The sequence below is a fragment of the Anomaloglossus baeobatrachus genome, chromosome 5 (assembly GCF_048569485.1).
Source record: "Anomaloglossus baeobatrachus isolate aAnoBae1 chromosome 5, aAnoBae1.hap1, whole genome shotgun sequence".
Classification (NCBI taxonomy): Eukaryota; Metazoa; Chordata; class Amphibia; order Anura; family Aromobatidae; genus Anomaloglossus; species Anomaloglossus baeobatrachus.
In genome coordinates this window covers 483,499,910-483,513,838 of record NC_134357.1, presented here as the reverse complement: position 1 = coordinate 483,513,838, position 13,929 = coordinate 483,499,910, and the positions used below count along the sequence as shown (strand labels likewise).

Below are 13,929 nucleotides of genomic sequence, written 5' to 3'. Positions count from 1 at the left end.
AGCCGGGTTGAGTTAAATCCAGCTTTCAGAGATTGAAAGAGGGATTTAACTGTTTATTGCACAGCAACAGTAGGCAGAATCAAAAACTCCCCAGGAAGTTCATCATGACAGACATAGGGGTCATCAACTGATCTCGGCTATCATGACAATCCATCGGCGCCCCACGATCCCATCAATGGGCCACCGATGGGGGCGGGATGTAGCACGGGTAGAGTTAAATCCGGCTTTCACATATTGACAGTGTGATTTAACTGTTTTTTTACACAGCAACAAGTCAAAAACTCCACAAAAACTCACTATCGGAACTTAACCTAAGGTTATTCGTAAGAAAAGGACGAGATTTAACTTTTAGTACATTGTATTATATTTATTGCGAAACAATAATACACAAGAGGATAAGTTCACAAAGACAGAAGAATAACAATAGGAAAAAAAAAAAAAAAAGAAAAAAAAAAATCGCACATAAAAATGAACAAAATGATCCACGGACTTCAAAAGTCTGCTTTGTATATGTTACTTAACTTAGAGGGAACTTTAAGGCCTACTTTTTGTAATGAAGGCGTTCATTGTGGAGTGCTCTATCTGGACATAGCATTTAACAATACCAATCCTGTACTTTTAAAAAAAAATATATATAAATCTTTTTAAGCAAATGTTAACCAACCATTTGCCAAAGTCAAACAGCATCTTATGTCAAATTTATTATCATTTTGGCACACAATTGTGCCAAAAGTCCCTAGATATCCTACAATCCAATAGTTCACAATGTAAAATGGGAAGCATTGAAAAAAATATTATTTTTTTTTTATCAGATTTGGTGCAACTTTTTGCATGGAAAAAAATTAACCCCAGTAAACTTTCTGCTAATTACTTTATTTTATTAGAGCATCTCGTATGTTTTTTTTTTTACAATTAAACTCAAAGAAGGAATTAAGAACACGAAAAGAAAAAGCTGGAGAAAGAATAAAAAAAAACTGAAATGACACAATAAAAACCCATAATTTAACGAAAAAGCGTAGTTCTCAAAAAAATAAAAAAAGGCATAAAAAAAAAATAGAGAAATCAGCAGCATGCTTATATATATCTCCTTTGTACAAAAAGATTTTTTTTTTGTTAAAAATCGGGAGTCTTTGTTTATTTTTTAACAATATTATTTTTATTATAAAATAAATAATTTAAGAGCGTGACACCTGGTGTGTAAAAATCTTCCCAGAAAAAAATATATATATAAAAAATAAAAAAAAAATAAAAAATAAAAAAATCAACCCTATCGCTTTTGCTGCTGGAGATTATTAGAAATTGTAAATGGCACTTGTATACAGTCTGTCCGGAACCGTTCATTAGGCAACATGTGAATTATAATCTTCGGGCACAATGTTTTTTGTATTTTTTTTTTTCATATTGGCACTTGGGTATTAATGTGGAAAATACATTTCCTACTTGAGTAAACCCTATTACAATCCACTGTCTGATTTAGAATATGGCCCCAAATTTCTCACTGCTCATTATCAATGCAAGACTAATATTTTTTAGGGGGAGGAAAAAAAATATTTTTTTTTTACAAAAATATTTCCATTTGAATGAAAAATTCAAATAATGTAAAACTACTCGAGCGGAGAATTTTTTTTTTCTTTCTTACAATGTATTTTTTTCTTCTAAAATATAAATGTATAAACCCCCGTATAAAGGCAATAGAACATACACAGTACATACTAAAATATATCAGATAGAGACTAGTCCTCACAGAGGATGTAGAATTGTAAAGTCTCTCCAAGAATCGAGTTGTTGTTTTTTTTCTAAAGTATCTTCTCTGGTGCCATCTGCGTATACAGAGGTGCCAAGAGAGTCCTGTTTAGAAGCAGTTCGTCCGCTCTCGCTGGCTGCCAGCAGAGGGCGATGTGCTACGCACCTATGAAGAGGGCACTACTTGACTTGTGCTGGATGGCAAATTGTCTTTAGAAAGTCAATGGTCTATAGTGATAGCTCTATGGCCTGGTGAGCTGTGTGTAGACCGGCTGCTCCCAATGTTGGGGGCTGTGTGTTTGGGGAATGGATGGGACCCCCGTCGTGTCTGCAATTGGAGTGTACATGGGACGCTGGCTTGGGTTCATGTAGCTGAGGGTAGAGTAGATGTTGGAGCTCTGGCCAGCAGCATGGCTGTAGTAGGTGTTGGAACCTTGGTGCTCGGTGTAGTCATACTGCGAGCGCGTGATGGGCATTGGGTAGGAAGAGCCGTAATGGTTGAGGTTGAAGGAGCTGTAGTTGAGCTGCTGCGGGGAGTGCTGCTGTGGCTGGTCGCTGTAATGACTCGGACTGAGCTGCTCGGTTTTGATGTGTGTCCTCTGCTGGGACTGACTCTGCTCGCTGTTCAGGGTGGACAATGTGTGCTGTTGCTGGGACGGCTGACTCGGCTGTGGTGGTTGCTTGGACATCCATGTGTGACCGGCTCCCGTGCTGGCACTATTTGTATTGGTGATGCCATAACTGCCGGTGTAAGTCACCTGCGTGGAGGCGACTCCCGGGTGCCCGTTGGGTGGCAAGTATTGGTCGAATTCATTGACATCGAAGGTCTCAATATTGGAAATCACCTCACTACTCAGCTCTCCAATGTCCACATCACGGAAATCAATATGAGGGGGCTGGCGGCCGGGCTCTTGTATGGTGCGACCTTCACGCTTTAGGTCCGGCTTGCCCGGCTGCACATCTGTTTTAGGGGTGGTCGGTGGAGTCGGTGGCCCCTGTGATTGACCTGCAGCAAAAAACATAACCAAAATGTCATAAAAAGTGAAAAATAGATAGATCTGACTACAAAGCAATGCAGAATGAAGCTGGAAAAATGAAGAACTTTTACAAAGCCATAGCTAACGTCTCAGTACACGTGCATCCACACTGCTTCATTAAAGGAGCCAGCAGATTAGCGGCAGGGTCACATAGAGTTAGGTAGGAGTGTGCTGCCTATCTTATATCTCATACAAACAGGTGCCATATAACTCCGGCTAATCATTAACGCCAGGATCCTACAGTAAGTTTAACCCAACAGATGCCGGACAGAAGGTGAGAGGAGATAATAGGTGCAACATTATCAAGCCCTATATAATTCAGACATTATTACCCCCATAGGCGGGGGCAGTACAGCACACCTGCACAGACATGGCGGACGCTATGTCCTGCATGACCACTGCAATTTCTAACATGCATCCATTGAATAGCATGCAAATCAGTGCATAAAACAGGAGGTCCGTCCTTACCTGAGTGTTCCCCTGGGGAGTGCACCTCGCTCATACTTGAGGCAGAGTGTGGGGAGTCCGCCTGCAGAGCCTTGAAAATGGCATTGGGGGAGATATGGGTCTGCTCGGAGCCATCCTCTTGCTCAGCCTGACCATTCTTGACGGATTTTCTGCGGCGTGGCTGGTACTTGTAGTCCGGATGGTCCTTCTTGTGCTGGATTCTAAGTCTCTCAGCTTCTTCTACAAAAGGACGCTTCTCGCCCTCATTTAGCAGCCTAAAATATGGCAACAGGAGGAAACATAAATCACTCTGCACCAGAGACCATATAGACCAGGAGCATACAGAATCAGTCTTGTTAGATATGTTCTATGTATCTAATACAGGTATAATCTATTGTGTTATTCAGACTTTTACATTATAGGTTAATAAATAATAATAAAATTTTATTATATATATGACATTACTATTTTACTACAGTACAATATATTACATTATTATTATTATTATTATATTATTTATTACCATCCTATATGACTATTATTTGACTTGTTCTTATACTACACATTTTTTACGCTATTATATGATATTATTATCCAATGGCATTTTACTTTGACCAGAATGTTGTTATTATTATTATTTATTATCATTAATAATAATAATAATAATAATAATAATAATAATAATAATAAGCTTCTTCATAAAAATAATAATAATACTATTAATAATTTTCTTTTTCTACTTCTTCATAGTAATAATAATAATTTTATTCTTCTTCTGCTTCATAATACTACTACTACTACTAATAATAATAATAATAATAATAATAATATTCTTCAGCTTCTTCTTCTTCATAATAATAATAATAATAATAATGTTCTTTTTCTACTTCTTCATGGTAGTAATAATAATAATAATAATAATAATAGTATTCTTCTTCTGCTTCATAATAATATTCAGCTTCTTCATAGTAGTAATAATAATAATAATAATAATAATAATAATAATAATGTTATTTCTCTACTTCTTCATAGTAGTAGTAATAATAATAACAATAATAATAATTTTCTTCTTCTTCTGCTTTTTTCATAGTAATAATAATAACAAAAATAATATAATTCACTTATTATTACTATGAAGAAGCAGAAAAAGAAGGAAATTAATAATATTATTATATTACTTTGTTATGTATTATTGCTCCTAAGGCAAACATCACAGCTCTATACTGAGAGTTCTGCTCAGATTTTTATATATATATATATATATATATATATATATATATATATATATATATATATATATATATATATATATATATATATATATATATATATGGCAGCTAGACTTCATATAAATGCAGAACTGATGTCATTGATTAAAGCAAGATTGAATGCAATGAGGGTGCAGTTTCTATCTGAGATAATCTGAGCCCCTATCACATGCATACATAATCCAGCAATCCTAATCTGCAAAAAAACAAGACACCACTGAATAAGCCATCCAAGTGCATGAATCTCATTTTACAGTGCAGGAAGCCCTTTCAGCCATCAGATAAAGGTAGAATAAATCCTTTGAAGTGGTTGGAGTCATTCCTTCACTGCCAGCAAAAAAAAAAAAATAAAAGAGACAGAAACCTAAGGCTACAACCTATCCACCTGAGCCCTCCAGCGGCCAAAACTGTGAAATTCCCCCAGCAGGGGTTAAATATACCTAAAGTGCCCCAAGAAATCCACATTTAATTAGACTGGCCAGTAATGGATGGGCCCCTGTCTGGGGCTGCAGGGACCCCCCTGTTTGTGGTTGCAAGGACCATCTGCCATCAATGCTGAACAATAGGTGCGCAATGCATGAGAAGACCTCAGAGGTGCATAGTATTAGGAGGGCACAGAGGTGCATAGTATTAGGAGGGCACAGAGGTGACAAACCCCCTTGATTGTGGCTGCAGGGATCCCCCTGTCTGTGGCTGCAGGGACCCCCTCTGTCTGTGGCTGCAGGGACCCCCTCTGTCTGTGGCTGCAGGGACCCCCTCTGTCTGTGGCTGCAGGGACCCCCTCTGTCTGTGGCTGCAGGGACCATCTGCTATCAATACTGAACAATCGGTGCGCAATGCATGAGAAGACTGCAGAGGTGCATAGTATTAGGAGGGCGCAGAGGTGACAAACCCCCTTGACTGTGGCTGCAGGGACTCCCCTGTCTGTGGCTGCAGGGACCCCCCTGTCTGTGGCTGCAGGGACCCCCCTTTCTGTGGCTGCAGGGGCCCCCCTGTCTGTAGCTGCAGGGACAATCTGCCATCATTACTGAACAATCGGTGCGCAATGCATGGGAAGACCGCAGAGCGCAGAGGTGCATAGTATTAGGAGGGCACAGAGGTGACATACCCCCTTTACAAGCTTCTTTCCCAATTCACAGCCTTAATAGGCACCTTCCTAGGCAGAGTGTAGTTACAACACCACACTTCAAGCCTTTTACTGCCAGAAATCCCAGAAAGTAACTGTCAAGAAATATCCACAATCTTTGAGCATGCCAGGAGCAGACACTTACCTCCAGAGCTTGCCCAGGGTCTTGCTGAGCTCTGCATTGTGGAGATGTGGGTACTGATCAGCCAGCTTCCTCCTTGCAGCCTGTGCCCACACCATAAAGGCATTCATTGGCCTCTTGACATGGGGTTTGCTCTTACTGGATCCATTCACCCTGACTGGCATGGGCACCAGGGTCCAGTCATATCCCTTCAGCACCTGGCTCACCGCCTCTCTGATGCAGACAGGGAACTTTTCATCCTCTGTCTCCTTCTTCATGTCAGAGTCCCCTTTGGGGAAAGTATTCTCTTGGGGTCTTGTGTTCTCAGTATCTGATCCCGACCCAGAAGGGCAGGGGGAACCAGCAGAGTCCTCAGACATGGAAGGGCTGGGAGCCCCAGACATGCACTTGTCTTGCTCTTCTGTCATCTTCATGAAGGGATCCAAGAGATTCATGCGCAAAACTGGGGAGTGAGTGATTGCAAGGATGAAAAAAGTAATGTGCAGGCAGAGGAGGCTGCAGCTCACTCCTCTCTAGGGCTGGGCGCTGGATCTGCAAAGTCTCTTGCAAAGTAAATCATGAACCATATGGGAGTGGAGGGTTTCCAAGGTCCAGATGCTGCGACTTCTGTGCGCAAAGATCCGCGCTCAGCTCAGGAGCCCAAACGCCAAGACAACTTGTAAGTCTGCTCTGTAGGAGTAGGCAAGGCTGGAATAAATAGCAGCACTTCACTGCCCTGCAGCCAATCCCAGGCCTGCCATGGGGAGGGGACTGCAGACTATGCACTGTGGGCTGAGCCTTCTCCTGCCCTAGAAAAGAAGAAAAAGGCAGACAAGACTGAGAGGAAGAAAGCAGAGAAGTGCTCTGTGCTGTCTGCAGAAAAAAACAGAAGTGCTGTGCTGTCTGCAGAAAAAAACAGAAGTGCTGTGCTGTCTGCAGAAAAAAACAGAAGTGCTGTGCTGTCTGCAGAAAAAAACAGAAGTGCTGTGCTGTCTGCAGAAAAAAACAGAAGTGCTGTGCTGTCTGCAGAAAAAAACAGAAGTGCTGTGCTATCCTGTGCTGTCTGCAGAAAAAAACAGAAGTGCTGTGCTGTCTGCAGAAAAAAAGACAACTGCTGTGCTATCCTGTGCTGTCTGCAGAAAAAAAACAGAAGTGCTGTGCTGTCTGCAGAAAAAAAGACAAGTGCTGTGCTATCCTGTGCTGTCTGCAGAAAAAAAAACAGAAGTGCTGTGCTGTCTGCAGAAAAAAAGACAAGTGCTGTGCTATCCTGTGCTGTCTGCAGAAAAAAAGAGAAGTGCTGTGCTATCCTTTGCTGTTTGCAGCAACAAAAAGAGAAGTTGTGCTGGCTCTGTGCTGTCAGGCTGCAGAAAAAAAGAAGTGCTGTGCTATCCTGTGCTTTATAAAAGAAAAGTTGTGCTGTTAGACTGCAGCAAAAAAGAGGGAAAGTTGTGTAGTGTATCCTGTGCTAGATGAACTATAAAGTTATGCCAAGTTCCACAGTATCTACAGGCAGTGGAGCCATATAGGCTGACAGCAGAGAAGGTCACATAGCCCTGTCCTAAGATATATATATATATATATATATATATATATATATATATATATATATATATATATATATATATAGTCATATATATAGTTATTTATTTATTTACTTGTTCTTTTTTTTGCATTATATAGAATATATGAATACAATCTCTACTGTGTTTACACACACACACATACACACACACACACACACACACACACACACATACACACACATACACACACATACACACACACACATACACACACATACACACACATACACACACACACACACACACACATACACACACGTGGAGCACTCTCTCTCTCTCTCTCTCTCTCTATATATAAAGAGAAACATGACATGAGGACAGGACCTTTCCATTACTGCATGCAGAGATGGTCCAAATCCTGTCTCTGCTCCATAAGCTTTAATGCGACCCTATGCACTAAGGGTCTCTGACTACAAATATATATATTTATTTATCCACCCATTTATCTATCTATCTCCGTCTATCTATCCATGTATCTATCTATCCCTCTATCTATCCATCTATCATCTATCAACCCCTCTATCTATCTATCTATCTATCCATCTATCCCTCTATCTATCTATCTATCCCTCTATCTATCTATCCCTCTATCTATCTATCTATCTATCTATCCCTCTATCTATCTATCTATCCCTCTATCTATCCATGTATCTATATATCTATCATCTATCTATTTATCTATCTATCTATCTATCCCTCTATCTATCTATCTATCTATCTATCTATCCCTCTATCCCTCTATCTATCTATCTATCTATCCATGTATCTATCTATCTATCCATCTATCTATCCATGTATCTATCTATCTATTTATCATTTATCTATCATCTATCTATCTATCTATCTATCTATCCCTCTATCTATCTATCTATCTATCTATCCATCTATCTATCGCTCTATATATCTATCCCTCTATCTATCTATCCCTCTATCTATCCATGTCTATCTATTTATCATTTATCTATCATCTATCTATCTATCCATGTATCTATCATCTATCTATTTATCTATCTATCTATCTATCTATCTATCTATCTATCCCTCTATCTATCTATCTATCTATCTATCCCTCTATCTATCTATCTATCTATCCCTCTATCTATCTATCCCTCTATCTATCTATCCCTCTATCTATCCATGTATCTATCTATCTATTTATCTATTTATCCCTCTATCTACCTATCATCTATCTATCATCTAGCTATCATCTATCTATCTATCTATCTATAATCTATCGATCCCTCTATCTATCCCTCTATCTATCTATATATCATCCATCTATCTATCATCTATCTATCCCTCTATCTATCCCTCTTTCTATCTATCATCCATCCATCAATCAATCTATCTATCATCTATATATCTCTCTTTCTATCTATCTATCATCTATCTATCTATCCATCCCTCTATCTATCTATCCCTCTATCTATCTATCTATCTATCGCTCTATCTATCATCTATCTATCTATCTATCTATCTATCCCTCTATCTATCCCTCTATCTATCTATCTATCTATCCCTCTATCTATATATTTATCTATCTATCTTTTTATCTATCTATCCCTCTATCTACCTATCTATCTATCTATCTATCTATTATCTATCCATCTATCCCTCTATCCCTCTATCTATCCCTCTATCTATCCCTCTATCTATCTATCTATCTATCTATTATCTATCCATCTATCCCTCTATCTATCTATGTATCCCTCTATCTATCTATCCCTCTATCTATCCATCTATCCCTCTATCTATCCCTCTATCTATCCCTCTATCTATCTTTCTATCTATCTATCTAGCTATCTATCCCTCTATCTATCTATCTATCTATCTATCCCTCTATCTATCTATCTATCTATCTATCTATCTATCTATCTATCTATCCCTCTATTTATCTATCTATCTATCTATCCCTCTATCTATCTATCTATCTATCTATCTATCCCTCTATCTATCTATCTATCTATCTATCCCTCTATCTATCTATCTATCTATCTATCCCTCTATCTATCTATCCCTCTATCTCTCTATCTATCTATCCCTCTATCTATCCATCTATCCCTCTATCTATCCCTCTATCTATCCCTCTATCTATCTATCTTTCTATCTATCTATCTAGCTATCTATCCCTCTATCTATCTATCTATCTATCTATCTATCTATCTATCTATCTATCTATCCCTCTATCTATCTATCTATCTATCTATCTATCTATCTATCCCTCTATTTATCTATCTATCTATCCCTCTATCTATCTATCTATCTATCCCTCTATCTATCTATCTATCTCTCTCTCTATCTATCTATCTATCTATCTATCTATCTATCTATCTATCCCTCTATCTATCTATCCCTCTGTCTATCTATCTATCTATCTATCCATCCATCCATCTATCTATCTATCTATCCCTCTATCTATCTATCTATCTATCTATCTATCATCTATCTATCTATCTATCTATCTATCTATCTATCTATCTATCTATCTATCTATCTATCTATCTATCCCTCTATCCCTCTATCCATCCTTCTATCTATCTATCTATCTATCTATCTATCTATCTATCCCTCTATCCCTCTATCTATCCCTCTATCTATGTATCCCTCTATCTATCTATCCATCCATCTATCCATCCATCTATCCATCTATCCATCCTATTAATACCTCCCCTACACAGCCGGCTCATTCTGCAGCTCCTTAGAAAGTTACACACTTTCGATATTGTAATTCCGCCTTTTGTACAGAGAGGGCAGCAAAGCCTCAGAAAACCCATCATCATCATCATCAGTATTTCTTCTCTGGGTTAAAATAGGGGGAGGAGAAGCTTTCGCAGCGGCAGGAGCAGCGCTGCACTGTGCCCGTACAGAGAGGCGGCGATGTCTGAGCTCTGATTGATGGTAATTACACCGATCTGTAGCAAATAATGAGGCCACCTCTGCTCAGCTACTGCCCTGATACCAGGGATCCGTCCAGATCAGTGGAATCCGGTCACTTAGTGGGATCTGCTGACTTGATACAATGTATGATATAGCTTTATAAAGGATAAATAGAAATTAGATCGATAGACAGACAGACAGATAGATAGATAGATAGATAGATAGATAGACAGACAGACAGACAGACAGACAGACAGACAGATAGATAGATAGATAGATAGATAGATAGATAGATAGAGGGATAGATAGATAGATAGATAGATAGACAGACAGACAGACAGACAGACAGACAGACAGACAGATAGATAGATAGATAGATAGATAGATAGATAGATAGATAGATAGATAGAGGGATAGATAGATAGATAGATAGATAGATAGATAGATAGATTAGATAGATAGATAGATAGATAGATAGATAGATAGATAGATAGATAGATGGATAGATAGAGGGATAGATAGAGGGATAGATAGATATAGGGATAGACAGACAGACAGATAGATAGATAGATAGATAGATAGATAGATAGATAGAGGGATAGATAGAGGGATAGATAGATAGATAGATAGATAGATAGATAGATAGATAGATAGATAGAGGGATAGATAGATAGATAGATAGATAGATAGATAGATAGATAGATAGATAGATAGATAGATAGATTAGATAGATAGATAGATAGATAGATAGATAGATAGATAGATAGATAGATAGATAGATGGATAGATAGAGGGATAGATAGAGGGATAGATAGATAGATTAGATAGATAGATAGATAGATAGATAGATAGATAGATAGATAGATAGATAGATAGATAGATAGATAGATAGATAGATAGATAGATGGAGGGATAGATAGAGGGATAGATAGATAGATAGATAAGATAGATAGATAGAGGGATAGATAGATAGATAGATAGATAGATAGATAGATAGATAGATAGAGGGATAGATAGAGGGATAGATAGAGGGATAGATAGATAGATAGATAGATAGATGGATAGAGGGATAGATAGATAGATAGAAGGATGGATGGATGGATAGATAAATAGAAGGATGGATGGAGAGATAGCTAGAGGATAGATAGAAGGATGGATGGAAAGATAGAGGATAGATAGATAGAGAGAGAGATAGATAGATATGAGATGCCTTTGTGCAATATTTTATATTAACAAATGGCATAATTAAAAAGAAATTTATTTTTTTTTAGAATTTAAATGTTAGATTGTAAAAACCAGCATGAAATACAAAAAAAGAGAAAAACAAGAACAACTACAACAACAAAAAGCTTTGACCAAAATGTAGCTATCACTGCCGGCTCAGGAGGGATCAGTGATGGAAGAAGACTAACAGGATCTGGGCTATATCACATGTACAAAATCTGAAAAAAAACCCCAACAAAAAAAACAAAACAAAACTTCATCCTGCACCAGACACGAATAAAAAAAATCTTCTGTACAATTCCCTCCCTTGCTGTATAATTTATCAATTTAAAAAAAATCCTTATAATAACATAAATACATCAAAATCACTTGGCAAAAACTGCAAAAACTAAAAACGAAACAGAATAAAAAAAGAGAAAGAGAAATAAATAAAAATAATATGTAAAACTTCAACAACATCTCTAATTCTTAATACAAATGATAATAGTAACATGAAAAACTCAACAAACAGATAAAATAATGATTCTATTTATTTACAAAGCAAACATAAAACATTTCATTAGGAAGATCCGAAGGTGAATGGATTCACATCTCTGAAGAACTGAGGAATGGTGGGGACAGTTTTGTCATATTTATTATATTCTGTATATCACATTTTAGGGTTTTTTGTGCTTTTGTAAAATGTCATTTCAGACGTTTTATTATATTGTTATATTATTGTTCCTATTTATTGTATTCTGTGATTCTTTTTGTATCTTATACTTCATCCTATAAAATCATCACTGTATATATATATTACACTATTTTAATTTTTATTTGTAGGTTTTCTCTTTTTATCTTGCAGTTAATGAATAATTACAGATACTTGATTTTATATATATATATATATATATATATATATATATATATATATATATATATATAAAAAGATTATCTATATATTTAACTATTTATTTATATCTATGAATAATAGTATATAGTATAGTATATGAATAATAAGATAATGTGTATATACATATATATATATATATAATTATTTATATTATGAATTAATTTTATATATATATAAATAATTAATTCAATATATAAATAATTATTCATAGATATAAATAGATAAATAGTTAAATAGATAGATAATCATATCTATCTATTTATCTATCTATCTATCTATCTATCTATCTATCTATATATATATATATATATATATATATATATATATATATATGGTCAGTTATGATATATATTTTATTTATCTTTATATACATGTGATCCATTCTGTAATTCTTCATTTACAGAAACATAAAAAACAAACAGAGAAAAACTAAAATAGTGGGGAAAAAACTTAACAAAACGAATATAAGCGGGTCCAGATGGAGCAGAGCTGAGTTTTTCTATCCATCATATTTCGTTTTAGCCGTAAATCCTGGGGAAAGCTTAATAATAACGAATTCAGCTCTGCTACATCTGAGTGATAGGAGACTTTTTACTCTTTCTTTGCTTTCTCTTTTCATTATCCTTTTGAATTATTCGTTAATCGAAAATACAGCAAAGAATAACCAGGAACTACAAGTCCCAGCCGGGAGCCCCCGGACATGTAGATTCACAGAAGCTGCAGAGCCAAAGATCTGTGAAGAGTTGGAGAATTTATCACCTCCCCCCCCTCCACAAATGTATTATAATGAGGGGCCAGTGTGTAGGAACCCCCCTCCCTATGACAGGACATTTAAAGGGCCAGTAAACTTTTTAGAATAATAATATTACAGAAAACCAAAGATGCAGCTACAAGAATAAATTGTCCATTCGCTTAAAAGTATTTTTTCCCACTCTTCAATGCAGATGAAAAGAAATTTTTGTTTTCAACCATATTTTTTATCTGACTGATAACAGAGAATAGTAGCAGATGTTCCAGATAAACAGACCTTAATTAAAGATTCAGTGCCTGCTCTACTACAGTCAGTACAATCCCTGAGTCCCCTCTGCCCCCTATAGAGTAAATATTAGTTTTGCTCTAAATTCCCAAAAGGCGCAGAAGTGGGAGTAGAGCGGCGCTACAGGCAGTAGCGGTGTACAGAGGGAGCCGGGACACCTCCATGCCTGGGATGTGCACCGGACTCTGCGCCCGTTTGCAGGGCTCCAAACCAGTGCGACATTTAAGTGTCAGTCACAGCGGAGATTAATGGCGCTTCACACCAGAGGGGTCAGCTAGAAATCACAGAGGATCAAAGGCGCAGAAAATCTGCAGAAGAGCGACATGAGACATGAAGGAAGGAGAGCAGATCGGTCCAACATCGCATGCGATTCTCCCAGGTCTGCTGTGTACAGAGACTGTAACGGCCGATGGGTGCACAGCGCCTACACCAGTGACATCGCCTCCACTACACTGGTGACATCGCCTCCACTACACTGGTGACATTGCCTCCACTACACTGGTGACATTGCCTCCACTACACTGGTGACATCGCCTCCACTACACTGGTGACATGGACAATCAGAGAAGGGGAAA

At 37.4% G+C, this 13,929-nt stretch overlaps 1 protein-coding gene across 1 annotated transcript; it reads right to left on the bottom strand.

Moving 5' to 3' along the window:
* Positions 1 to 369: 369 nt before the first annotated feature.
* On the bottom strand, positions 370 to 6,514 carry SOX9 (SRY-box transcription factor 9). The gene is made up of 3 exons (XM_075350677.1): positions 5,767 to 6,514; positions 3,249 to 3,502; positions 370 to 2,749 (listed from the first exon to the last, which is right to left on the bottom strand). Exons 1-3 carry the CDS (start codon positions 6,195 to 6,197, stop codon positions 1,986 to 1,988), a joined length of 1,449 nt encoding a protein of 482 aa, XP_075206792.1. The 5' UTR covers positions 6,198 to 6,514; the 3' UTR covers positions 370 to 1,985.
* Between the last annotated feature and the right edge of the window lie 7,415 nt (positions 6,515 to 13,929).